General features: G+C 49.7%; 1 protein-coding gene across 2 annotated transcripts; it reads left to right on the forward strand.

Moving 5' to 3' along the window:
* The first annotated feature begins 14,232 nt into the window (after positions 1–14,232).
* Aldh3a1 (aldehyde dehydrogenase 3 family member A1) lies at positions 14,233–23,888 on the forward strand. Of its 2 annotated transcripts, XM_037201027.1 has the most exons (12): positions 14,375–14,452; positions 15,453–15,591; positions 17,964–18,130; positions 19,265–19,496; positions 20,010–20,095; positions 20,360–20,568; positions 21,287–21,404; positions 21,665–21,806; positions 22,508–22,674; positions 23,088–23,187; positions 23,462–23,592; positions 23,686–23,888. In XM_037201027.1, the coding sequence occupies exons 2-12, from the start codon at positions 15,579–15,581 to the stop codon at positions 23,698–23,700; spliced, it is 1,380 nt and encodes a 459-aa protein (XP_037056922.1). In that variant the 5' UTR covers positions 14,375–14,452; positions 15,453–15,578; the 3' UTR covers positions 23,701–23,888. The 2 variants fall into 2 exon arrangements, with proteins under 2 accessions (XP_028713326.1, XP_037056922.1); XM_028857493.2 differs by lacking the exon at positions 15,453–15,591 and having other exon boundaries at positions 14,233–14,452.
* The last annotated feature ends 2,214 nt before the right edge of the window (positions 23,889–26,102 follow it).

Here is a 26,102-nt window from a genome sequence, read left to right on the forward strand (position 1 = left end):
AGTGTGTGCTATAGTTAGGTAGTGCCACAGGTGGTTGTCGGAACATGGTCCATGACTGACTTTGTGTGAGATTTCTGAGAGCTTGTGTACTCCAAGAAAACAAGACAAGAGTCTTGTGACCTCTGTTCCTCCATAACATAGGTTGTTCTTGGAATGTGCTTTTGCGTCCCTCCCAGGTATAGTAAATAGAAGTGGGTTTGCTTCAGATTACACATCATCTTTTTTTTTTTTTTCCCCGAGACAGGGTTTCTCTGTGTAGCTTTGCACCTTTCCTGGATCTCTCTCTGTAGACCAGGCTGGCCTCGAACTCACAAAGATCCGCCTGCGTCTGCCTCCCGGGTGCTGGGATTAAAGGCGCGCGCCACCACTGCCTGGCTTACACACCATCTTACTTCTGTTATTCAAAGATGTTTCCAAGCACCAGTTGTCATTGTGACTGTATATAGCCTTAAAGTATGTGAACTTTGCTCATGACCTTGCTTAACCCTTAGAAAACTCTCAGAATATAAATTGTCTGATGCTCTGAATAAAGTTGGCTATTGCATGAGACTTTAGTTGCCTCCATTTTAGGTCCAGCTCTTCCAGGTTCACACGACCAACTAGAGCCGTGACAGGTGGTGTACATGGCAAGGTCCTGGCAGCAGCTGGGATTTTCCCATGTATTCCATCTGTGGGACTACTTCAGTGGGTAGCCTTTTGAATTCCTTTCTCCGAGAGATGATGATTCCCTGGTAGAAACCAAGACAGACCATGTCATCCGAAGTTCAGGAGTTCTGGCCCCTAGCTACCTCATCAAAGTCCATCTGTGATCACTCAGGTTAAAGACAATTCCTCAGTTATGATAAAAGATGGGTTAGATATAAAACCTTAGACTCACAAATAAAAGATAAGATATCTTCTTTAATATTGTAACTATAATTCTTGATTGATAATTGTTTTGTTACATATAATTTTACTATGTAAAAGTTAAAACCTTCCTTTAAAAAAAAAAGAAAAGGGGAAGTGCTGTGGATATCGTTCTGTATAAATAAAACACTGATTGGCCAGTGGCCAGACAGAAAGTATAGGCAGGACAAGGAGAGAGGAGAATTCTGGGAAGTGGAAGGCTGAGTCAGAGAGACACTACCAGTCACCACCATGACAAGCAGCATGTGAAGATGCCGGTAAGCCACAAGCTATGTGGCAAGGTACAGATTTATAGAAATGGGTTAATTTAAGATATAAGAACAGTTAACAAGAAGCCTGAGCCATTAGGCCAAACAGTTTAAATAATATAAGTGTCTATGTGTTTATTTTATAAGTGGACTGTTGGACTGCCAGGGCTTGGTGGGACCGGGAGAGAGGCTCTCCAGCTACATACCATGATGGGATGCAAACCCAGCTTGTGGAGGACACATCACCACCCTGCCCTGCACCTACAGATTATTTAAGCCCCCTCCTTCAGAGTGACCATGTGATTTCTCTCCTGCCTCCTTCTCCTGCCTCATCTCTAGGGACTGGAGGACCCACCCGGGAGTGCTTTGCCCAAATATACCTCGTCTTTTACTTTTTAGTTTGGCTTGATCTGGCTTACTGCATCAGCGGAGAAACCTAATATTGGAGTACAGAAAACTTACCAACATGATCCTTCCTTCACAGGACAGATGCAGGTAGACCTGCATAAATTTATGTGTGGCATAAATGGGCCTTGTGTTCTCAACCAGTCATACAGGGCATATGTGCTGTGGACAACATGTGCATGGAACCAGTGCCACAAAGCAATGGTCACCCTGTAAGTGGCACCTGTCACCTTTTCTGTGTCAGGTCCTAGTGTCCTCATGCTCCTGAAGGTAAGGAGTGTTCTCAGCCTCACTAAGCCATGTGGACTTGGTGGTAAGGTGTGGCAGTCAAATGAGAAACTGATTGGTAGATATGAGAGCCTGGATCTTCAACATCACACATGTCATCCTCAGCCCTGCCTCGTAGGTACACAGGAACACTTGTGTCCCAGAGGAGGGAAGAACCTGCTGACTTCACACTGTGATTCAAAGACAAGCAAGAACCTCTCTTGGGATTAGATTTTTCCCCACAGAAAAACATCCAGAAAAAATAGGAGCATGGGGAACAAAGAGAATTCTTCTTGCTTATATAAAAGAACTCTGGGGGGCCAGAAATGGTGATATACACTGTAATACCAAGAAGGCTGAGGCAGAAGAATTGCAATTCAAGACCAGCCTGGCCTACTTCAGAACACAACATATATAAAACAAACAGGATTGGAATATGGTTCACAAGTTATGAGTACTTACTGTTCTTGCGGAGGACTCTGGTTCCATTTCCAGCACCCACACAGTGGCTCACAACTATCTGTAGGCATACACATGGTTCACATCCATAAACACAGTCAAAACACTATGAGCATATGTTGAGAGCCAGCCTAATTCAAGGCTTTTCAAAGGCCCTGATTAAAAGGCAAAAGGAACCTAGTTCTATGTCCTTGCCCAGGGGCAGACTTGGCAAGGCCAATTAGGACTGGAGGCCAGGACCTCAAAGGAATCAAGGTTTCGGTTCCTGGGAATTTGGCTTCTGCCTGAAGAGACTGGAGTTACCAGTCCCAAGGCTGCTGTGTTCTTGTTCTGTGTGCTCAGCTATGATGTGATACCTTGATTTCCCTGTAAGCATTGCAGCTCAGATGGAAAGGGATCCTGGAAGTCGTGAGCCAAGGAATACTACAAAGTCACTGTAAGCGTGGCATCTTATAGTTCTGCTCCTGGAAAAGGTGGTGGTGGCTCCTCCCCCAGGGCTGCTAGCTGCTCAAGACCCCACCTACCATGATGGAGCACAAACTCAGTTTGTGGAGGATGAATCACCACTCTGCCCCAACAACATCTATTGTTGTTTTGTTTTTTACTCTTTTGGGGGCCCACCACCCAGTTCCCAAATAAATTACACACAGGGAGGCTTATTCTAGATTATAAATGCCCAGCCTTAGCTTGGATAGTTTCTTGTCAGCTTTCCTTAACTTTAAATTATCCCACCTACCTTTTGCCTCTGGGCTTTTCCCATTCTCTTACTTCTGTAAATCTTACTCTTACTCTGTGGTTTGCTGTGCAGCTGGCTGGCTGGCTCCTCCTTCTCTGGCTACTTCTTTTCCTCCAAGATTTCTCTTATATAATCTCTCTGCCTGCCAGCCCTGCCTATCCTTTCTCCTGCCTTGCTATTGGCTATTCTGTTCTTTATTAGACCATCAGGTGTTTTCGACAGGCACAGTAACACAGCTTCACAGAGTTAAACAAACGCAACATAAACAAAAGCAATACACCTTAAAATAATTATCCACAACATTCCCCAATGTAACAACTCTGCTCTGGCAGGGGAGAGTTTTTCCAGCTAAGTTGTCTCAGTTCTGCTCAGATCCCCCTGGAGTGTAACAACTTTGCTGCATTAGAGGAAGGTTTCCCCAGCAAAAGTGTTAACAGTTCTGCTGTGCTCTGCTCCGGGTAAAGGTCTTCACCCAAACCTCATTCAAGAGATTTATTGGGAGGGAGGAATCCAGGAGGATGGCTGCCTCTGCCAGGGTGGAAAAAGGCAGTCCCCAACTGAACAGGTACAGGGCTTATATAGGGCTTGTTAGGGGTGGAGTTTTTCCAGGGTGAAAATTTTCAGGGTGGGAATTGGCTGGATTTCAATCCCTGAGCTTGGACAAGCTCAGAGATTGGTTGGATTTCATGCTCAGGGATTGGTTGGTTTTTGTGCTCAGGGATTGGTTGGTTTTTGTGCTCAGGGATTGGTTGGTTTTCCTGCTGAGTTGGTCAGGGTTTTACCCTGCATTCCCTTTGGTCATCATTGCCTGATTAGCCTCCTGCTGACTTTGTCTCATTGTGTGATAGTTTCTGCTGAGTCTGTCCCATTTCTCCCCTGGAAATAGTGTGTAAGCTGCTGTACTTCTTAATAAGCTTGCCTGGCATAGACGTAGCTTGTGCAAGACCCCGGGATCCCAAACTTACCTGTCTCCTTATCTTCTGATCACCTGGTCATCTTTCTCAGGACCTTGTCACTGAAGAATGATCTGCTGGTCTAGATTAAACATAAAATAAAATAATTAAATTTAAAACAAAAGCATCAACAAAAAACTAAACAAACATACATGGGGGGCAGCCTCCCACACTGACCCTGGTCAACATCTGAGGTGTCCTAGCTCATCCTCAATCCCATGGGGTTTGCGCATATACTAGGAAGTTCAGTTGGAATGTGGACTTCTTCAGGGCTGTGAAATAAAGACAACACACGTGTAGACGGAAGGACAGCAAGCCCCCTCAGCCTTCAGATACTCTGTGGGCAGTGGAGTTGCCAAGAAGCCACTACCAAGGGAAACACATCACTAAAACCCAACCCAGGAGGCAAAAGAGTGATCTGCCTGTTTCCTGAGGCAGTTAGGGGATGTCTCTGATGATAAGGAGCATATTCCAGGTGGTAAGGGATGAACATGTCACTAATACAGTGTGCAGTTACCCTTGCCTTGCTAACATGCTAAAAGCCACAGTCTGAGGATGACACTTACGATGGCATGATGAGAGCAGATATAGAACATTGTGGGTTGAGCATGTTTGGGCCCCTGATATCAAAAGATCACCCACTGAACACCTGTATAGGCCCAGCGAAGGAATCCACCTGGTTTAAGCTAGAGAAAAGCAGTCTCTATATTATTTTTAAAATTGCATTTTATTAATTAACAAACTGCCTCAACTTCCAGCTCCCACAGTTGTCTTTTGACATCTACACACATACCATGGCACGTGTATAGGCCCCCCCACACCTCAAATCTCCTTCCTACATACACACACACACACACACACACACACACACACACACACACAAATGTTAAAAATTTGAAAAGTACTGGGAAAACAATTAAAATAAGAACTCTTTATTCTAGGACATAGCAAAGCTATATTCAGTAGAAAAATTAGAGTTAGATTCCTTTTCTATTGGAATAAGAAGGAAAAAATGAAAGGACTGATGTAGTTTAAAGTACCAAAGGAGAGGAGAAAGGAACCATCGGGGATGAAAACAAAGCTGAGGAGCCAGAAAGTCGTCCACATTTACACTCACATTGACAAGGAGAACGGCAGCCGCTCTATGCATGAAGCCTGAGCCCTTGATGCCAAACACTTGCCAGGGTAAAGGCAAAGGGTCAAAGCTAACATATGCTCTAAGGTGTGAGAAATGAGACATAAGTACAGATCCAGGAGATAGCAAAAAAAACTTTAGGGGAAACACACTCAACGCTCTGGCAACCAGTTTGAAGACTTGGAGGAAACGCGCTCAGCCAAGCCTCTTAAAGGGGGACATTGAGGTGAAATACCTTGGGTGTGTGACCTCAGGTCAGTTCCAGCTTCCCCATGCCAGGCCCCAGAGTGTATAATGTTCATATCTGAAGACTGAACACCTTAAAACCTGCAATGTGCTCAGAACAGTCCCTGACATACGCAAATCCGCAGTCAGGTGAGGTGGTGCTATTAAATGCCTTGAGTACAGCAAATGGTCTATTTACAAGAAAGGAACCTAGATTTCCAGTCACTTCACACATGAGGTAAACTCTTGATGAGTTCAAAATAGACAAGGGAGCAGACAAAATCTTTCAGGAAAGCCAGAGAATTGGAGGGACAATTTAGGGGCAGAGAGGACCCTCCTACCCCAAACTGTAACAACAAGAAAAGTGTGTTTGGCTTTATAAATATTTACCACAGAGAACACTACAAAGCCCCTCACACACGAGAGAGTGAGGCCAGCAGAGGACCCCAGGACGGGGAAGCTCCTGACAGATGCAAACTGACAGCGTGTGTGAGAACGCCCCACCCAGACTGTCACACAGGACAACACACCCCACAGACTCTCTCAGGGTCAGCCTCGGTGGGATGGCATCCGGCAACACCCTGGAGAATTAAACATGAAAACATCCCACGAAACTCTTACATAAGCATAAAACCTTCACTCAGTTCAAGGCCCTTGGTAGAACCTTTGCCTTTGCAAACTGGTCTTGGATGAATGGGATACACAATGTGCATTACACGTGGTTAATACTAATAGAAACGGGGCATTCACATCGCTTGGCATCCCTGGAATGACTGTCCTTACACTCCAGAGTGGGAAGTATAGAAAAGAGTGTATGAGAGCACCTCACTGTTTCCTCCTTGTATCAGCTGAGCCATGGAGTTGCCAACGGTGCCTGTCAGGTTATCATAGAGTTGCCAGGGGTGCCCATCAGGTTACCACAGAGTTCCAGGGGTGCCCGTCAGGTTACCACAGAGCTGCCAGGGGTGCCCATCAGGTTACCACAGAGCTGCCAGGGGTGCCCGTCAGGTTACCACAGAGTACCAGGGGTGCCCATCAGGTTACCACAGAGTTCCAGGGGTACCCATCAGGTTACCACAGAGTTCCAGGGGTACCCATCAGGTTACCACAGAGCTGCCAGGGGTGCACATCATGCTTCTGTAAATCATGCCCAGGGTAAATCAACTTGGGAGACTTGACTTTGGCTCGCGGCCTCCTTCTGAGGCTTCAGCCTTGGTTAGCTGGCTCTGTCGCTTTGGGTCAGTGGCTGCACAGCATGCATGTGGCAGAAGCAGCTGCTCCAGTCCTGGTGGCCAGAAAACAGAAGAGAAAGGAAGAAGGGGTGGGCTTGTAATAGCTCCTTCAAGGGCATATGGACACCAGGGAAACACTTTCTTAAGCCACACAGGCATTCCCAGACCATCCCGAAAACAAGACATCCCCCACCAGACTCCTTATTTATTTTTGTTTTCTGTGTATAAATGTTTTGTCTGCATATATATCTGTTTTTATATACGTGTGTACCTGGTGCCCGTGGAGGTCAGAAGAAGGCATCAGATTCCCTGGAACTGGGTGGGCGTAGATACAGTTGTGAGCCACCATGTGGGTGCTGGGAATTGAACCTTGGCCCCCTGCCAGAGCAGCCAGTGCGCTTAACCACTGAGCCACCTCGCCAGCCCCTGAGCCATTTCTCCAGTCCCACTCCTTACAGCTCCCCACGTGTCACATGTTTTCATTTTCTCTGTGTTGTATTAGCACTAGGAGTGGAGGGAGGGGTGGACAGGAGGGTATTTATGAGACGTTGAGCCAAGTAAGTGTGAAAGCAAGGCTGAGCCAAAACATCTTATCGTGTGTGTGTGTGTGTGTGTGTGTGTGTGTGTGTGTGTGTGTGTGTGTGTCAATGAAGTCTCGTCTGTGTAGTTCTCGGAGAGAAATGGAGCTTGCTGCTTCTTCCTGCTGGCTCAGGTTGCTTTACAGGCAATGAGAGGATATTCATCGTGTTGGTTATGATCCAAAGGAAGCCCTCCTAATCCCAGAGAGATCACTAGTGCCAACTCAAGTGTGCCCTGGCACGGCTTCCTGGCATGCCAGCTGTGACCTGTAGGGAAGCAGGAGGCTCTGCAGCTGGGTCTGTGTCAGGCTGTGACTCAGGTAGGCTTTGTTTGGGCTGGGCGGGCATTCCTGCTGCTAGGTGGCAGGTGCCTAACTCACAGTGACTTGCATTTTGCTGCACCCTGCCCAGAAGGCTAGCTTAACCCAGGAAGACCTGACACTGCCCTTTCCAGCCTTCCACAGTGTTTTCTGCCCCATTGGGCTGGATTTTGACCTGACTTTTGGGAGCCACGCTAGTGGGAAATCCAAGGGATGGTGTCAGTTGGGAAGCTCTGTAGCACTCTTGGAGTGCCCCCACCCCAATCTCCCTCTCCCCTCTCCCTGCAAATGCACAGCTTCTCCAGCCCAAGGCAGCCTGGCAGCAGACAGGGGGAAGTGAAGAGGCCTCCAGTTCTTCTCTTGTTTCCACAGGCAGTGCAGATCCAAGCAGGAAAGTTCTAGCATAGCCAGCCAGCTCTGCTGACTTGTGCAGGGCTGGTGTGGCTTGGTCACCTGTGGGCTCCAGATCTTCATCCACAGAGTCCATCAACCTCAGATGCAAAAACATTTGAAAAGAAATTTCATCAAATATGTACTGTCTTTATTATTTATTCATGTATTTTTTTTTTTTTTGAGACATGGTCTTTCTATGTAGCTTTGACTGTCCTGCAATTCACTAGGTAGACCAAGCTGGCCTGGAACTCACAGATACCTACCTGCCTCTGCCTTCCAAGTACTAGGTTCAAAGGCGGGCCACCAGGCCTGACAGGACTTTATTCTTATCATTGTTCCATACAGCATATCAGCTATTACACAACATCTGCATTAAGCATTACTGTTCCAGGATATTTGATCGCACTGTGACACTCTGAGACTGTTAATAAAGTTAAGCTTGAATCAGCGGTGGAGCCAGCGACTAGATGACTGGAATTAGCCATAGAAAAGCCAGGAATATGGGTAGAGAAGATGCCCAGGAAAGAGAAGGGAGGGAACTGGAGATTTTGAGCTCTTTGATCTGGGAAGTGTAGAGAGGACAACTGGTCACCCTCTCCCCCATCCCCTCGCTGCTTCTTGGATCTATCAGGTTTTTACCCCGATATTTGACTTCCAAGTTTTTATTGATAATAGAACAATTTAGATAAATGCTTCATGTGACAAGCAATCCAGGCATGATTGAAAGTATGCAGGAATCTTTTTTGTAGGTTATGTATAACAGTGTGCCATTTGTAAACAAGATGAGCATGTGTGGATTTGGGTATCAAGTAGATTCCTGGAACGGATCCTCTGGGGATACGTACCAGATGACTGTATTGACTGAATGATTCGAATTAATATTTCCTCACAGCTCAATCCTGGACATGAAAAGTTGTTGAGCATGCACGCGCACACACAAGCACATATACGGGGGGAGGGGGGCTTATTTGTTGACAGGGATCCCACCTGCTGACTGCAGGAATTGGAGGGGACGTAAGAGTGGTTAAGCCCAGACAGGAAGTAATATGGGGCTCTATGCAGCTGTCTCTGCCACCCTCATCATCTTCATTCCGGTCCCAACAGTCAGCCTCCTAGTTCAGCCCGTTCCGCTGCTGGTGCCTCAGCTGGAAGCCTCTACGGGAAGGGCCCCTAGCTGGCTGGAAGGTGCTGGGGGGGGGGGGCGAACACAGGAGAAAGTGTCCTTCTTGTGCCCCACACATCAAGGATACACACCCATAAGCACTGCGCCTTCACTGTTCATGTTGACTGGGACCCCTTAGTGAGGTCACACTGTCAGGTTCCTACTACACAGTGACCCTCCCTGTGCCCTCCACACTGGCCTCTCTGGAGAGATGGCGCTGTGTGCAGCCCTCACCTAAGGACAGCGTTGATTCTCAAGTGCAGGGCTACCCCACAGATCACAAATGAGCTTGGAACGTTCGTTTGTGGGATTGCTGGGATTGCATCATGCTATGTTTAAACACATGCCCTTTAGCATGCCCTTGTCATGGGAGACAATTGGGCAAGGCCTTAGTTTCCATCTCTAGCACTGCAAAAGAAAAATAAGTAAACAAAAGCTTAAAAGAAAAAAAATTAAAGTTATGAGAATGTAATCCACACACTGTGGTGGTTTGACTAGGAATTCCCCCCCACCCTCCCCAGCCCATCTATTCAAATCCTTAGTCATCAAGGAGCGGCACTACTTGAGAAGAAGTAAAAGGTGTGGCCTTGTTGGAGTAAGTGTGACCTTGTTGGAGGAGGTGTGACACTGGGGATGGGCTTTGGGCTTCCAAAAGTCCAAGCCAGGCCCAGTGGCTCTGTCTCTTCCTGATTTCTGCAGATCTGGGTAGAGAACTTTCAGCTCCTTCTCCAGCACCCGGTCTGCCTGCGTGCCGCCATGCTTCCTGACATGATGACAATGGACTAAACCTCTGAAACTGTAAGCCAGCCCTATTTAAATGCTTTCTTTTGTAAGAGTTGCCTTGGTCATGGTGTCTCCTCACAACAATAGGACAGTGACTGAGACACTCCCCATACAATTCACTTGTTTATAGTATGTAAGCCAGTTTTTTGAATAATATCACAATCCACCCATCTCTCTCTCTCTCTCTCTCTCTCTCTCTCTCTCTCTCTCTCTCTCTCTCTCTCTCTGATGTTTTGAGACAGTGACCCTGTATAGGATAGTTTTATGTTAATTTTATATAAGCTAAAGTCATTTGAGAAGAGGGAGCTTCAATTAAGAAAATGCCTCCAGAAGATCAGACTGTAGGCAAGCCTGCATGGCATTTTCTTAATTAGTGATTTATGGGGGAGGGTTCAGCCCTTGTAGGGGGTGCCATCCTTGGGCTAGTAGTCCTGGGCTCTTTAAGAAGACAGGCTGAGCAAGCTATGAGGAGCAAGCCAGTAAACAGCACCCCTCCACGGCCTCCGCATCAGCTCCCGCTGCAGGGTCCTGCCCTGCTTGAGTTCCTGCCCTCACTGCTTTTGATGGTGAACTTTCATGTGGGGCTGTGAGGAAATAAACCCTTTCCTCCCCAGATTGCTTTTTGGTCATGGTGTTTCGTCACAGCCATAGAAATCCTCACTAAGAAAGACTTTCTATTTCTCTATATAGTACTGGATATAGTACTGGATGGCCTGGAATTTTCTAGGAAGACAAAGCTGGCCTCAAACTTGCGGTGATTCTCCTGCTTCTGCCCCCAAATGCTGGGATTGCATCATGCTATGTTTAAATGCATGCCCTTTAGCAGTCACACTCTTTGTCTCTCTGCCTCTCCAGGCTCTGTCAACCACTCATCTCTTTTCCGTCCTTGTGAATTTGCTTTTTCTGAGCATTTCCTGTAAGGGAACTGCGAGGTATGTGAATTTGTGCTTCTGGTTCCTTTTACTTGATGCTGTATTTTAAGGCTCATTTGTGCTGGGGCTTGTGTCCATCCTTCATTCCCTTTTGTGGCTATGTGTTTTTTTCAGGGGTGTGCCACATGCCGCTTGTCTACGTATGGACTGTCAGGCATTTGGGTGGTTCCCACTTTGGGCTTCAGGAGTAACCGTGCTGTGAACTTTCCTGTGCAGGTTGTGTGTGTAGACACATGTTCTCATTTCTCTTGTGTGTGTCTCAGTAATGGGATGGGTGGGTCACCTGATAACCACACATGCTGTACGCAGAAGAGCAGCCACACTGCTTTCCAAAGGGGCTGTACCACTTTACATTCCCCATCGCAATGAAAGGGGCGTCCATCTGTCCACATTCTCACCAACACTTCCCGCTGTACCTTCTTCACTCTGGCAAGGATGGCTGCTGAGTCCTTGGTACTAGAGCTCCTCACCCTGTTTGCCTGTGGGGGTGGGGCGGACAGCCAGTGTATCTCTGTGTGGACAGAGTTACTGTTCTCATCGCTGGGGCTAAGTTCCTAAGAACCTCGAGGGAGGAAGGATGAATTTTGACTCAGTTATAGAAGGGTTTTGCCTCATACTTGAGGGGAAGGTGTGGTGGCGGGAATGACGTTGTCTGTGGTCGCGGACGATGTTGTAGTCACACACAGTTAGACCTGGAAGGGAGCTAGACAGGGACCAGAGGTGAGTACAACCTGCAAAGGGTTGTCCCTAGAGGCCCACATCTGCCAGATAAGCCCCAGGTCCTAAAACTTCCATGATCTCCCCAATGTATGATGGAGAGCAAATATTCAAACACGTGAGACCGTGAGGGATGTTTCACACTCAAACCACAACAGCAGGCCCAGAATGGGAGCCACTGCATTCCACTAATCTTGAAAACTGTGGGTCCCTTACCCATGAAGCTAGGGGAGGAGCCGTGCCAAGGTGGCTGCCTGCTCAGCTATGGCCTGGTATGGGGCCCTGCCAACACCGGCCTCTGCGGTGGCTTGTCTGGGCTGGCCGCTCCTGATGTACTTGTGGTCTTCCCTTAAACAAGCAGTAGCTGAGTTTCCACTTACCTGGGTGCCTGCCATGCCACTGTGCTTGTCCCACTGTATATGGGTGGCTAGAGTTAGGAGTGGTCTCAGTGTTCATACATACTCGCTGCCTCTCTTGGACCACCAGAGACGCTTTCCTGTCTGTGGGGTGCCTTAGGATCTCATCACGGGTCTTGCTTACTTGTTCTGATTCCATTTCTAACTCACGGCTGATGCCTATATAGACAGATGGTCCTCCATGTAGAGCAGGCTAACAAACCAACATAAGCTGAAACTACCATGTCAGATCTGGGCGGTGTAACCCAGGGATTGATGTTTGCCATGAGAGGGAGCCAGGGGTCAAGGCTTCAGGAACTCAAAGGTCGGATTTTCTCCCAGAGCGCAACAAAAGGGCACCAATTAATGTCAAGTGGGAGGAGAGACATACTCAAGCCTTCCCTACGAAAATCCATCTAGCATGGTTGGATGGGGTGTCATGGGAAGTGAGAGCGAGCAGGAAGAGCAGGATGGTGGTGGCCCAGGAGCCAGAACAGGCTAGCCCAAGCTGGAACCAGGTGTCAAGAATGGATTATCAGGGCTGGTCAACATTAACACTGAAGAGCAGGAGTTATACCCCAAGTTACCCCAGAACTAAGCAGGAGTTACACCCCAAGTTATCCCAGGACGGAAGCATTCTTCTCTATAATGCTAGATATTTGGCAGGTGCTCTACTGCTGAGCCACACTCCAGCCCCGAGACAAAATTTTTAACCAAAAAGATGAAACAACCCTGGAGACTTTGTTCTTCATCAACTTAAATGGCTCCGAGATGACCCAGCCTATGCCAGACCATGCAAGGTCCCACTGCCATTGCTCACAACAGAAGCAAAAGCAATGACCAGATGTGTCTGCCTGAGAAGCCACTTGCTGTCCCCTATCCCGTGGCCTAATCCAGTCCACAGGACTCTGGGCCTTGGAGCGTGGTCCCTCTCCTCACCTCCTCAAGGCCACAGACACATCACACTCTATCAATGACAGTCTTCAGAAGACACACTATTCTGCCTCCTGCACCTTGCCTTGGCCTGCTGTTCCTGTATGAAAACCCCTCCCCACCCCGGGGTGTCCCTCATCTCAGCATCCTAGGCACACTCCCATCACTGTTTCATATTATTTTGAAATATTTTCTGTGTTTCACCGTTCAACAGATGTTTACTAAGCATCCGCTTGTGGATTTCCAGCGGTAAGTGGATCCAGTTCTGTTTGGTGAGGGAGGCCCAGAGAGGGAGACAGGCGGCAGTCAGCACTGGCACTGCTGTGTGTCAATTAACGACAAGAGCATGTTTTCAGCAGGCAATTTTGCCTCTGTGTGGACGTCATAAAACACACTTAAACAGGCAAAGCTGGTGTAGACCTACTACACGACTTAGCCACTGCTCCCAGGGCCTTCCTGAACAAAACAGCACAAAATTAGGTCAAAAAGAGGAAATGATGTTGGAACTGTAATATGCTCGGGGCAACTGCTGGCCTCACATGGCCCACATTTTACTTCTCCCTTTCCTTTTCTTGTTATGGTTAGGGGAAGGCACTTGGAAATAACGATAAAGTGTATGGAAAATACAAAACCCATTAACGGTCGCTGGTTAGCAATCAGGTATTCGGGACTGTAATGTATGTGTTATGATTTGCTACAGCTGCTGCTATGGCACAAAGCCACCAGACAATAGGAATGAATTTTCAACTCCATCATAATCTTATTACCCATAACTGTAGACAGAGCATGCCTGGAGGAAAAGCTTGAAGAGGTCACAGTGGTGCCACCTGATATGATGTTGGAGCAGAGCCATGGAGTGTGCAGATCCGGGGGAGAGCAGGTGGGTAGGGGGACAAGGGAGCTGGGTACCAAGGGGCACCGAGAAGGCCTGGTGACAGTGCAGGCATGGGTGTGGCCCCTGTAAACCTACACCCCACAGCATGGCACAGAGAACACTGCTTAAAACACAGAGGAAGGGACGTCCAGCTTCTGTCCTCCCCGAGTGATCACAGAGGGGAAATTCCTGGTAGTTCTGGTGGGCCCTGGCCACATTCTCCACTAATCTTTGAGAGAACAGATCCACCTACTAGTGGGGACCGCTGTGGAAATCTCCAACCAGCATGCTGTGAGTCTGTGCCTCAGTGGGACCCTAGTCCCTTGCATATGGCAACGACAGAGTGGCATGTGAATTTTGGACGTGCGTTTTCTGGGTGCTGTGTGCACACCGTGTGACTGTAGCTTGCCCGCTGTAGACCTTACATAACAGAGGACTCATGGAGCAGCATCTGGCAAAAGTGTATGCCATGCTGAATCACTCAGTGGCCCCCACGCCCAGGGCAAACACAGGCTTCTTTCAAGGGCTGGCTAAGAGCCCACACAAACTTTCACAGGCCCATCTTGCAGTTCAGAACAGAACAAAACAGACAGCCCGCGACTTAATCTTCCAAACCTCTATGGAGGAGAGGTCCGGATTAAGCTGCACCCACATTTGAATATTGTTTTAGCTCATCACGCAAACTTCCTGGGCAAGGACTCGAGAGACCAAGTGGGCGGGAAGGAGGGTCTTTAAATGTGTCCTCTCTTGGATCTTGCTCATTCCAGGAGTCCAGCTGCTGGAGGAGGCTGTGCAGAAGGTAATCTTTACCCATTGTCTTTACTTCATCTTTAGGTGCGAGCATGTAAGTACAGCCTGCTTGAAAGGGTCTTGAGAATCCGAGGCTTTCATCCATTCTGAGGACAATTTGGTCCAGACCCTGCCAGGCCAGCATTTCCTGATTGGGTGCATTGAAAGCCCAGCACCAGATCTCTGGAACTCTGTCATCTGCGACACTGGACCAAGAAAGTCCCAGAGACCCACAAAACACACAAAAAAGGTGGCTTCTTGGGGAGAGATCTTGGTGTGCACAGTCAAGCTTCTCTACTTCCTAGAAAAGGCATCGGGGCTGTGTAGCTGAGTACTCGTACCTTGGAGAGAGACGCTTGTGAGTTCAAAGCCTGGCTTCAGTGCCTGTCACCTGTGTGGGCAGAGGTGGCATGTTGAATGGTTTTCAGCCTTACCCTCCTCATCTGTGGAACAGACACATAACTGACCTTTCTTTCTGAGCACTAAAATCAATTAAAAATTGTGTTTAAAAAATCAATCTGTCTCTGTCTCTCTACCTTTCTCTCTGTCTCTCTGTCTCTCTCTCTGTCTCGTGTGTGTGTGTGTGTGTGTGTGTGTGTGTGTGTGTGTGTGTGTGTGTGTGTGTGTGTCAGACAGCTCTGGTTGTCACTCCCCACCTTCTACCTTGGTCAAGGCAGGGTCTACTCTCTTTTGTTGACTACTATCCAGATCCACCACGATAGCCGCCTGTGGGGTTCTAGGGGTTTTCCTGTCTCTGTTCCCCATCCTTCAGCAGGGGTTGTGAGGTTTCAGAAATGTGCTACTACATCTGGCTTTTTATGGGTTCTTGGCATCCAAACTCAGGTTCTCATGCTTTCAAAGCAACTACTTTACCCACCGAGGCATCTTACCAGCTCTGCTATGGAGGTTTTATGAGAACTGAGAGGGGAACGGAATATGTCTAGAAGGCAGGTATAACCTGCAAGGTGGGCTGGTTCTGAGAGAGGAAACCAAGTTTGTGTCCCATTCAGGTGCCAGGTGCAGCATCCAATGTGTTTCCACCCATCCTTCAGTAACTCTGTGAACAGCACTGTGGTTCACTGGCTCACAGAGGAGGCCCAGGGACCCAGCTTCTTCAAGACCATTCATTTTGGGAGATGACATTGAGGGGTGAGCTCAGACCAGCCCCACTCACATGAGGCTCTTCCCCTCGTGGGTCCCCTACCTTGGTGATTTGTGACTGAGGCTGTGTGACTCTGGTTAGACCACAAGGGTGGGAAGGGAAGTGTAACCTTGCTGCAGGGTTGCATGGATGAAGCTGTGGCCAGCAGGAAGGACCTAGCCCACAGGCTGGCCAGACCAAGAATTCCACTGAAGGAATTGCCCTGGTGGATCATAAGGAATGGGGCATGGCATGTCCAGATTGAAGCCTGGATGCCAACAGGGTGCCTCTCCCCAGGGTGGGAAGTCTAAGGTTTGACGCCTATGGGTGAGGGAGGTGGGGGAAGGACTCTGAATACAAAATCAGGCATGTTCATGCACCCATGTCTAACATCATCAAATATTAATGTTATGTAATATTATATGGGGGATGGGCTTGGGCGGGGGAACTTGCTGTATTTCTGTACAATGGAATAACTTCTTCCACACTCCAGTGTTAAATGTTATACAGTGCTGGGCCTAATATCTCTGGAAGGACTATGAGGGATTGGCACCAGTGGGTCTCTGTGCGGCAGAAATGACAGTTTCTTGGGAAGAGCAGGGGAAGTGTTTTTATCTGTTCCCTCTTTGTTCAGTGTCGCACCACGACCGTGTATTCTCCACTCAAAGATGCGACAACCATTCGGGAAAACGAGGTCATTGCAAAATGTCACACGCTGTGAAAAATGAAAAATGAAAAGCAACAGTGCGTGGCTGGGGTGTGGTTCAGTGGTAGGGATACAGACCCTGGGAGAGGGAGAGACAGGGAAGGAGAGGGGGGAGGGAGAGAGAGGGAAGGAGAGAGAGGAAGGAGAGAGAGGACGGGGGGGGGGGGGGGAGAGAGGAAGGAGAGAGAGGGACAGGGGGGGAGGGAGAGAGAGAGGGAGAAAGAGGGGGGAAGGGGAGGGGAAGAGGGAGGGGGATAGAGAGAGAGCTCACCGATTATTTTACTCCCTCAGTGGCTCCCCCCACACACACTGGGGTTCCCTCACATTTCTTTAACTCATGCATGCACACTACACCTGTTGTTTGGGTGACATGTTTCTTTCTCCCCCAGGACACATGTGTGGCAGGCAGGGCCTTTGTGGATGTGCTTGATAGTTTCTATCTTATTTCTGAATAATCCACTACACCATGCCACTGGGTTCATTTAAACCGCCTCGGGCTGCGGTGCTAGGCTGTCCCCAGGATGTCTGGTACATGCTAAAAGCAAGCACTTTCTTGTTGCTCCCTAAGGAGCTGCAGTTACTAGAAACTCCTACTCAGACCTCCAGGGCTGCAAATACTTACTTTAAAAAAAAAATATTTATATATTTTTCAATGTAAAGGTTTATTTTCATTATTTTTAATTATGTGTATCTCTGCGTGTATGTATGTGTGTGGTATGGTGTGTGTGTGCATGTGTGTGTGGTGGTGTGTGTGTGTGTGCGCGCGTGCGTGTGCGCACACGCACACACACATGTGAGTGCAAGTACCTACAAAGGCATGGGACCCCCCTGGAGCTGGAATTAACAGGTGAGGGGCTGGGAAGGCAATGTGAGTCTTTGGATGAGAAGTGCATGCTCTTAACCACTGGGCCATTTCCCAACCCCTACAAATACTTTCAAGAGGCTTCTGCTGGATATGGTCAAGTCCATGTTGTATGCCCCTCCCCGCTCCCCTCCAAGAGTCACCCCAGTTTGCCAGCTTCTTTATTGTACTGGAAGCAGAAATCACTTCTGCAATTTTGCACAAGAACTTGAGAGCCTGAAAGACCTTTGTTGGCACTGGCCTGTGTCACACTGGTGTGGACACATTGGTTTAAGCCTCGCTCAGCTTAGCCAGACAACCAGCACATTCGAGCACACTGGTGTAGCCAGCAAGGGTGTGTGGGAATTTTGGTGCTAGTTTTCCTTTAATTGGCTTGGGAGTGGAATCATGGTCTGTATGCATCCAGCCTAATCCAAAAAGGTCGTTGCAAGGCTCCTGGAGTGTTTACAGGGAAGGAAGCTGTCCCGTTTTGCAAGTGGGTCAGACCGGAGAATTGCCAAGAAGGGGCTCCCCCTTCCACCTTATGGCAAATTCTGTTTAGGATGGGTGTGGCTCTCTGTGGATTAGTGTCATCCAACCTGGGATGTCTAAAGACATCAGAAGGCCCAGCCATCTGAGCCAGAAAAAAGAGAGACTTTCCAGCGGGAATGCATTTTCCAGTCTCTAAGAGAGGTCTTTATCCAAATAAAATTAACATAGTGGTGGACCACTGAGGGGTGAGCCAATGCCAGCGTGCTGGTGCCAAAGCACAGCCTGGAGCCGAGGATGTGACCAGCCTCCTTCCTCTGCAACAAAATGCTCCCTACCTTCAGGTACAATGAGCAAGATCAGTGACGTCGTGAACCGGGCACGTGAGGCCTTTAACTCAGGCCGGACTCGCCCGCTGCAGTTCCGAATCCAGCAACTGGAGGCGCTGCGGCGCATGATCACCGAGCACCTACCAGAGATCACCGCGGCGCTGGCCTCCGATCTGCACAAGGTGCGGGTCCCGGGGTGGGCTTGGGGGGCCGGCTACAAAAAGGGACTAGCAGATACAACAGGCACAGGGACAGTCGCGCCTTGAGTGTAGGACATCCGTTGCCCGCCGCCCAGCACTTCACCGAGGACTGCACTGCTCTGCAAACACTGCACTTCCCTGCGCCTGCAGCGGCGATGTTACAGAGGGGAAAGTGAGTCTCGGAAAGGATTGGCAAAGCTGGCAGGGTCGCCCTCTCCTTCCACCACCTCCGGACAGGGTCTTCTTCCCGCCACCTGTCGCTTTCCCTCTATGGTCTTGCTTCTTCATCGACTACATTTCAAGTACCCCCCCACACACACCACCACCACCACTACACACACACACACACACACACACACACACACACACACACACACACACACACACACCCCGCACACCTGCCTTATCCCTCTGCCGGCCCCTCCCTGGTCTATCTGGTTGGGCACATCCAGGACCAGCAAGGCCGCTTTCCAGAGGGATCTGGCTCCACGTGGTTTCTTCCTTCCTTTTGTTCCCTGCGGTTGCTCTAAGCAAAATCAGGAACCTCCAAATCCACAAGCCTTTCACTCTGAGGACAGGACTCACTTGAGACTGCTTCCACCTTCCGTGTGGTGCCCACCCCCTGCCCGGTCAGGGCTAGCTCACCTAAGGCTTCCCACCTTAAAGCAAGATGGAGAAAACTCATTCGTTTGACTTCCCAAAATTCAGGAAAGAGATACATATTCACCACCTGTGCTCCCTCTTTCTTGTCCCCGGACCATTCCAGGAGGCTCTGGCGTCCCCAACAGTCTCAGTTTCTGCCTCTCTCTGCCGTAGCTCTGGCATTTTGCCTGCCCTCACCAATGACCCTCAAACCCATTCCTCTGGCCAGCCTTGGCTTTATTCATTCTTTTACCAGTTCTGGGTCCTGGGGCACCCCCAGCCACCTCACATGGACCCCATCCTCTCAACCTTGGGAAGGAGGGGCCTTTCTTACTACCCTAGTGGCCATTCTTCAGCTCTGTGCCTACTCTGTATCCCACGCCCCTGTTATGGACCCCATGTTGAACAGCCAACTCATCAAGGCAGCAGAGCCTTGGCTCTGGGCCTCAAGTTCACATCGGAGCCTCTCCCTAGAATGAATGGACGGCCTACAATGAGGAGATAGCGCATGTGCTGGAGGAGATTGACACCACAATCAAGAAACTCCCAGAGTGGGCTGCGGATGAGCCCGTGGAAAAGACTCACCAGACCCAGCAGGATGAATCCTACATCCACTCGGAGCCCCTGGGCGTGGTCCTTGTCATAGGTGCTTGGAACTACCCTTTCAACCTCACCATCCAGCCCATGGTGGGTGCCATTGCCGCAGGTATGAGGGCTCCAGTCTGGAGGGACTGTCACAGGAGGTTGTGGTGACCAAACCATGTAGCTAGGCCGCCAGGGTGGCCTCTCCATATACCTGTAGGGTGGAGGTGGGGGTGGGGGGTGAGGGTAAGGACTCTCCGCTAATATGTGACAGGAGAGGCCAGAGATGTTCTCTCCTCCAGCCTGGGTATCTCTGCGTGTGTCCTTTCTTCTCCCCCAGTCTCCCAGCACTGCTGGGGGGGGCAGGGGGTGCCACTCGGAAAGTGTGAGCCAGTGTGTGTACCTAGAGCAGATGCTCATGTGTGTACCTGTCTGTGGTCCTGCACTGTGTTCCTATGTGTGTACCCGTGTTTCTCAGCATATGCCTGTGTGCACTCACCGCACGCACTCGTGCCTAGCCCCGCCCCCCGCCTCCCAAAGGTACAGATGACGTAACGGAGTCTCTAGGCCTGGTCATTGGGTGCGACGAGCCTTTGAGGAGGTCTCCTGAGAGTGACCCTGACTTTGTATTTTGCAGGAAATGCAGTGGTCCTCAAGCCCTCAGAAGTGAGTGAGAACATGGCAGACACACTAGCCACAATGGTCCCTCAGTACCTAGATAAGGTGAGGCCCCTCTAGAGTATGATGGAGGGTCAGGTCTTTAAGGTTTGGGAGACCGTGGGTTATTATAGCAGGTGGGTGGAGACCAGCTCCTAACGACAGGGTAAAGGGAGCCCTTGAGCTAGGAGAATGACTTAACCTGCTACGGTACCCAGGTAAGTCCAGAGCTGAGGGGCTGAGGAGCTGTCCATCCCCTAGTGGCCACGCTACGTGTGGAGCGAGGAAAGGCTTGGTTTTGCTGACCCTCCTCTGTCTCTTTGCTGGAAGGACCTGTACCCAGTGATCAACGGGGGTGTTCCTGAGACCACGGAGGTGCTTACCCAGAGGTTTGACCACATCATGTACACCGGGAGTACAGCTGTGGGCAAGATTGTTATGGCGGCCGCCGCCAAGCACCTAACCCCTGTCACCCTGGAGCTTGGAGGAAAGAGTCCTTGCTACGTGGACAAGGACTGTGACCTAGATGTGGCCTGCCGGTGAGGAGGCTTGGGCTTGGGCTCCTATCTACCTTTCAACACATGATGGTTCCAACCTTGATGACTGCACCGAGTAAGAAGGATGGTCCCCGCCCCTAGGGAGCCTGTAGTTTTGGATGGGAGAAGTTGAAGGGGGGACACCATTCATAGAAGTCTTCCTAGAGGGGGCCTCCCGAGAGGGCACTGATTCTGTGGGCATCACTAGGGGTGATGCTCCAAGTAGATGCTTCAAGGAAAGCAAGCGTGGGGTACTCAGGGTCTGGAGATCTTTACCAAGCCCCATTGCCCCTCTGCAGGAGATCCCATCTGAGATCTGGAGAGCACAACCAGGAAAGCAGGGTCACTTGCTCACAGCCCAGCATGGGACTCACATCCATACTGGCCATTTCTGTACCCCATATATAAGGAAGGATGTATGTAGAGGTGTCGCCTGGCTATGCAAGGCTCTGAGAATGTGATCAAAGTCACAGAGCACCCACCCCAGATATCCTCAGAATTTCCTCACTGACACCCTCTGGCTGCAGGAACCACTGTGGTGTGTGTGTGTGGTGGGTGGGCTGATCAATGTGTCTGCAAGTAAACTGTTGCTTAGGAGAACCCACCGTGGCAGTGTCCAGCCCATGGGCTGTCCTCCATCACTCCGCCTTCAGTACCTTGCCCCTGAGCATGTGGATATTCTCAAGGGAACTCCCATGATTAACAGACTGTATTTTCACAGACGTATTGCCTGGGGGAAATTCATGAACAGTGGTCAGACCTGTGTGGCCCCAGACTACATCCTCTGCGACCCCTCCATTCAGAACCAAATCGTGGAGAAGCTAAAAAAGTCAGTGAAAGTGAGTATGACCTGAGATGGGAATAGGGAGATGTAAGGCCTAGGGGGTATGTTTTGCCTCAATCAACTTCTAGGACTTTTCTTCTACTCACGAAAGAAATAATGTGCTCACACTGCAGACAACTGGGAAGGGTACAAAGCATAATTCGGGGGAAAAGCTCTACTCAGATTCCCACCACCCAAAGGCAGTCACTTCCTAGAGGCTGGGAAGTCACGGCCACGGCAGGGCCAAGTCCTCCTTGAGACCTCATATCTTCTCAGGATTTCTATGGGGAAAATGTTAAGGAGTCCCATGACTATGGGAGAATCATCAATGACCGTCACTTCCAGCGGGTCATAGGCCTGATTGAGGGCCAGAAAGTAGCCCACGGAGGTACCTGGGATGCAGCTTCACGATACATAGGTATGTGCTCTGCCGTTAAGAGTGCTGCCTGTTTGTCTGGACCGCCAGGGTCTACCGCAAGTGCATAGAAAGTGGGCACGGATACCCAGCCAGCAGGCTTTCCCACGTGGGCGTGCAGAAAGCTTTGGGGCCCTCGGAAGAGTCGTGCTCAATACCCGCCTTCTCTGGAGCCCCAGAAACCTCTCCCACAAGGCAAAGGCAAGGGCTTTACTTCCATCTCCAATCTGTGCAAGGGAGCAGTAATGAAGACAGCAGAGGCCCCAAGAGCTCAAGGCAGGCCAGGCTGGGAGGAGCTCCCCGTGTCCTGGCTAGGGCAACATCAGTTGGAGCCCCCTTGGTCTCCAGTTATCAAGGAGGCAAGAGAGTTCTGGTATGGACACATGGGCCAGCAGATGTAATGGCTGTCCCTTCAATGTTTAGATCTTGCTCCTCCATGCAGGCTAATCTGTAGATGTCTCCATGGTCTGTCATGACGGGGGTTGAGGGGAGGTGGGCATGAGAAGATCACTTCAGGTCTTGTCTTCACCCCCACGTAAGCCTGGCAGCTTCTTTTGCAAAAGAATGGAAGCAGGAACTAGATGTTGGCACTGGCAGTGTGTGTGTGTGTGTGTGTGTGTGTGTGTGTGTGTGTGTGTGTGTGTGTGTGTCGGGACTGGGGAGTGGATCAGCACAAACAGACTCTAGCTCACTTCCTGCCTCAGCTCCCACCGTTCTCGTGGACGTGGACCCCCAGTCCCAGGTGATGCAGGAGGAGATCTTCGGGCCAGTGATGCCCATCGTGTGTGTTCGAAGCTTGGAGGAGGCCATTAAATTTATCAACCAGCGTGAGAAGCCCCTGGCGCTCTACGTGTTCTCCAACAACAACAAGGTGGGCCTAGGCGTCCCCTTCCCAGCTCCCTGGCCTCTCAGACATAGCACTCACATCCAAGGGGACCCAAGGATCCACAGGCCTGGGTTCAAGTTTGCAGTTTCCTTGTTCATTAGACTGTGACCTAGAGCAGGTCTCTCAATCTGTCTGAAGCCTCCTTGGCCTTATCTCTAAGATCAGGACAGTTCACTCTTCCTGGAGCTGTGGAGGAGGTGGCCATTGCCACAGGGTTGTGAATCCCTGCTGTTTCCCCATACAGTGCTGAGGGTCATGTGGTATTTGCAGAGGTTTGGAGGTGCTGCAGGGCCTGAGGATGTCAGAGCTGGTGACTGGGGCTCTGCCCTCACAAGTCTCGATCAGAAAGGGTGGGGAGAATGCAGGAGTGCAAGGTGGCTGCCTGGGTTTCTACACAGGTGATCAAGAAAATGATTGCAGAGACATCAAGCGGTGGAGTGTCAGCCAATGATGTCATCGTCCACATCACGGTGCCCACTTTGCCCTTTGGGGGTGTGGGTAAGTCTGGTGCTGGGATCTTAGTCCTGATCACTGGTTACTCTGGCCTTTCACAGGGTCCCAAGCCTGGGGTCATGCAGCCATTTAGTGGCATGGCTGGGATAAGACTCTTTCTGAGCACTCTTCTGCCTGGCCTAGGTGCCTAGGGGACACTCTATGGCTTGGCTATGGCCTCCCCCAACCCCTGTCCTGAGAGGCCCAGAAAAAGGAGTTCACGAGGGTTGTGAGTACAAGATGGGTTGGAATCCTGGCCCTGACCAGGCCTCTCATTTAGGGTACAGCGGCATGGGGTCCTACCATGGCAAGAAAAGCTTTGAGACCTTCTCCCACCGCCGCTCTTGCCTGCTGAGGTCTCTACTGAATGAAGAAACCCACAAGGGCAGATACCCCCCAAGCCCAGCCAAGGTGAGAGGCGAGGCCCTGGGGCATTGGAGAATGTGGACTGCACAGGGCAAGAGCAAGAGCCTCGGGCCTCACGTCCTCTCCCTGTCCTCACAGATGCCCCGGCACTAAGGGAACTGCTGCCCCTGACTCATTTTTGCTGGCTGTCCTGCCCTTGGAGAATTGCTCTTGGAGCCTCGTCCTGGCTTCTCGCCCACCTGCTGCCCCGTGCATGCGCTCACCTCCCAGATGGCTCACCTCACCCCTCCACATTCTGCTCTTTGCTGGACACAGAGATCAATAAAGCCTTCTGAAGGAAAGTCATGCGTGCAATACTTCTTTATACCTTGATATCAAGTCCTTCAAGGTTTGGTCACCCTGACAAGCCTATCAAGAAAGCTCTCTCCCCCAACATTAGCTCACGGGAGGTGGGAGGCCATGGTTTGGGGATGACATTTTATCTTCCCCATATCGTGTTTGGGATGTCAGCTCCATTCCTGGAGTCTGGATGAAAAGAAATAAAAGAGGCTGAGCTTTGATGACCAAGTGGCTCTGGAACCAGGTGGTGATACTCTTCTCAAGTCAGATTTGATCTGAGAATTGATCTATGGAAGGGGTCCCTCTGTGAGACAGCACAGTGGTCAGTACCAACAACCCCCACTGTTACAGAACCAGGCTTGTCCCACCCACTCCCCAGTCCTCCAATCACTAAGAGTTTCACAAGAGGAAGTTCACTACGAGGTGGCTGAGCTCAGAGGTGGAGCCCAACACTCAAATTCACCTCTCTGGGGAGTGATTAAGGCATGAGAGATGACTGAAAGTCTATGCACATGTGATCAAGCTCCATGCCTCTTCTTGTGATGCATGCTCAGTGCATGGTAAGGCTAGCATGGTCTAAGGTGTAGTTTTTGGGCCCCTGTTGTTAAAGATCACTCAGCAGACCCAAGTGTATGGTTTCAAGAAAAGCAGTTTTGAGTCCCTGGAGGACAGCATAGGCAGCCTTTGTTGTAACCCACACTGTAGAGGGGTCACCTACAGCAGCACACTAGACCAGGCCCATTTGCTGTCCCAACACATTAATTAAAGACAAGTAGTGAAAAATGGCAAAGCAAGGAGATTTAATTGGCATGGCCATGTTAGGAAGTGTGGACATAGGGTGTATTAGAGTGGCTTACAGGCTGTGGTCCACTAGTCCAACAATGGCTGCCTCCTGACAGAAAGATCAAGAATCCAGTAGTTGTTGTTCAGTCCACAGACTGGCTACCTCAGCAGTCTCAATCTGCCGCAGAATCCTAGAGAGGGGCTGGTTTCCATCCCTGGGTCTGAGGCATTGGGACTTTGACATGGGCATGTCAACAGTACACACTCACTCAGGACTTCATCCACTCTTTACACACGGACTCAAGGCATTCTCTGCTCCTCACAACCTTTTGATGAGCATTTACATGGGACACAAATATGTCCACAGCCTTTGCCCCTTTTGAGAGATCTATCCACGAACTTCTTCCCCAAATGTCTTTCTCCCTGATTTTCCAATCATGCTGTTTCCAAGTCCGTGACCATCCAGCCATTTCATTGGCTTCAACCCATAAATCAGTGAACAATTGCACATCTGGCCATTTCTCCTTTCAAGTAAAATGTGTGAGCATGTGTACTGCCCAGCGTTCTGCCCACTGTGAAGATTTTTCTTCTCTGGCATCCTTCAAGGTTGTCTTAGAAAGAAGTTGTAATGCTGCAGCTGTCCACTTCTGCATGGTGCCTGCATATCATGCAGAACCATCAGTGCCAGGCCCTAGTCTTCCCTTCCTCAGTCAACTGGTGATAAGGCACATTCTATGAGGCTATAGATGCATCCTTAGCAGCAGATAGCATTGTAATGGGTGTAGAAACCACAGGCATTTGGGCAACTTCTTCATGTAACTTGTGTGCTTGAGCCCAATCATGTATATACCACTTCTGTTTGATAATGGATTGCTGTTATGCATGTACTGCATTATGGTTTGGTGGGTCAGATAATACTCAGCTCATGATGGGTGTGGCTCAGGTCGCATGGTAACTTAGTAGCCCATTATCAAATGTTCAGTTTCCACTAGGGCCCAATAGCAGACCAAGAGCTGTCTTTCAAATGTAGGATAGTTGTCTGTAGATGATGGTAGACGCTTGCTCCAAAAGATCTCTTCTGTGAGTCAACAAGTGTAGGCAGACTCTCTCTGTCCTGCCAGTGGGCTCCCAAATAACCACATAGAGACTTATTATTAAGTATAAGTGCTTCACCAATAGCTTAGGATTGTTACTAATTAGCTCTTACAACTTAAATTAACCCATATTTATTAATCTATGTGTTGCCACATGGCTCATAGCTTGTTACCCATTTTCTACACATCTTGCTTCCTCTGCATCTGGCTGGTAACTCAGCCCTCCATCATCCCAGCATTCTCTCAATCTGGCTCTCCTGCCTAACCTCTTCTTGCCTAGCTATTGGCCAGCTAGCCCTTTATTAAACCAACAATAGCAACACGTATTCACAGTGTACA

Source organism: Peromyscus leucopus, chromosome 8b, assembly GCF_004664715.2.
Source record: "Peromyscus leucopus breed LL Stock chromosome 8b, UCI_PerLeu_2.1, whole genome shotgun sequence".
Lineage (NCBI taxonomy): Eukaryota > Metazoa > Chordata > Mammalia > Rodentia > Cricetidae > Peromyscus > Peromyscus leucopus.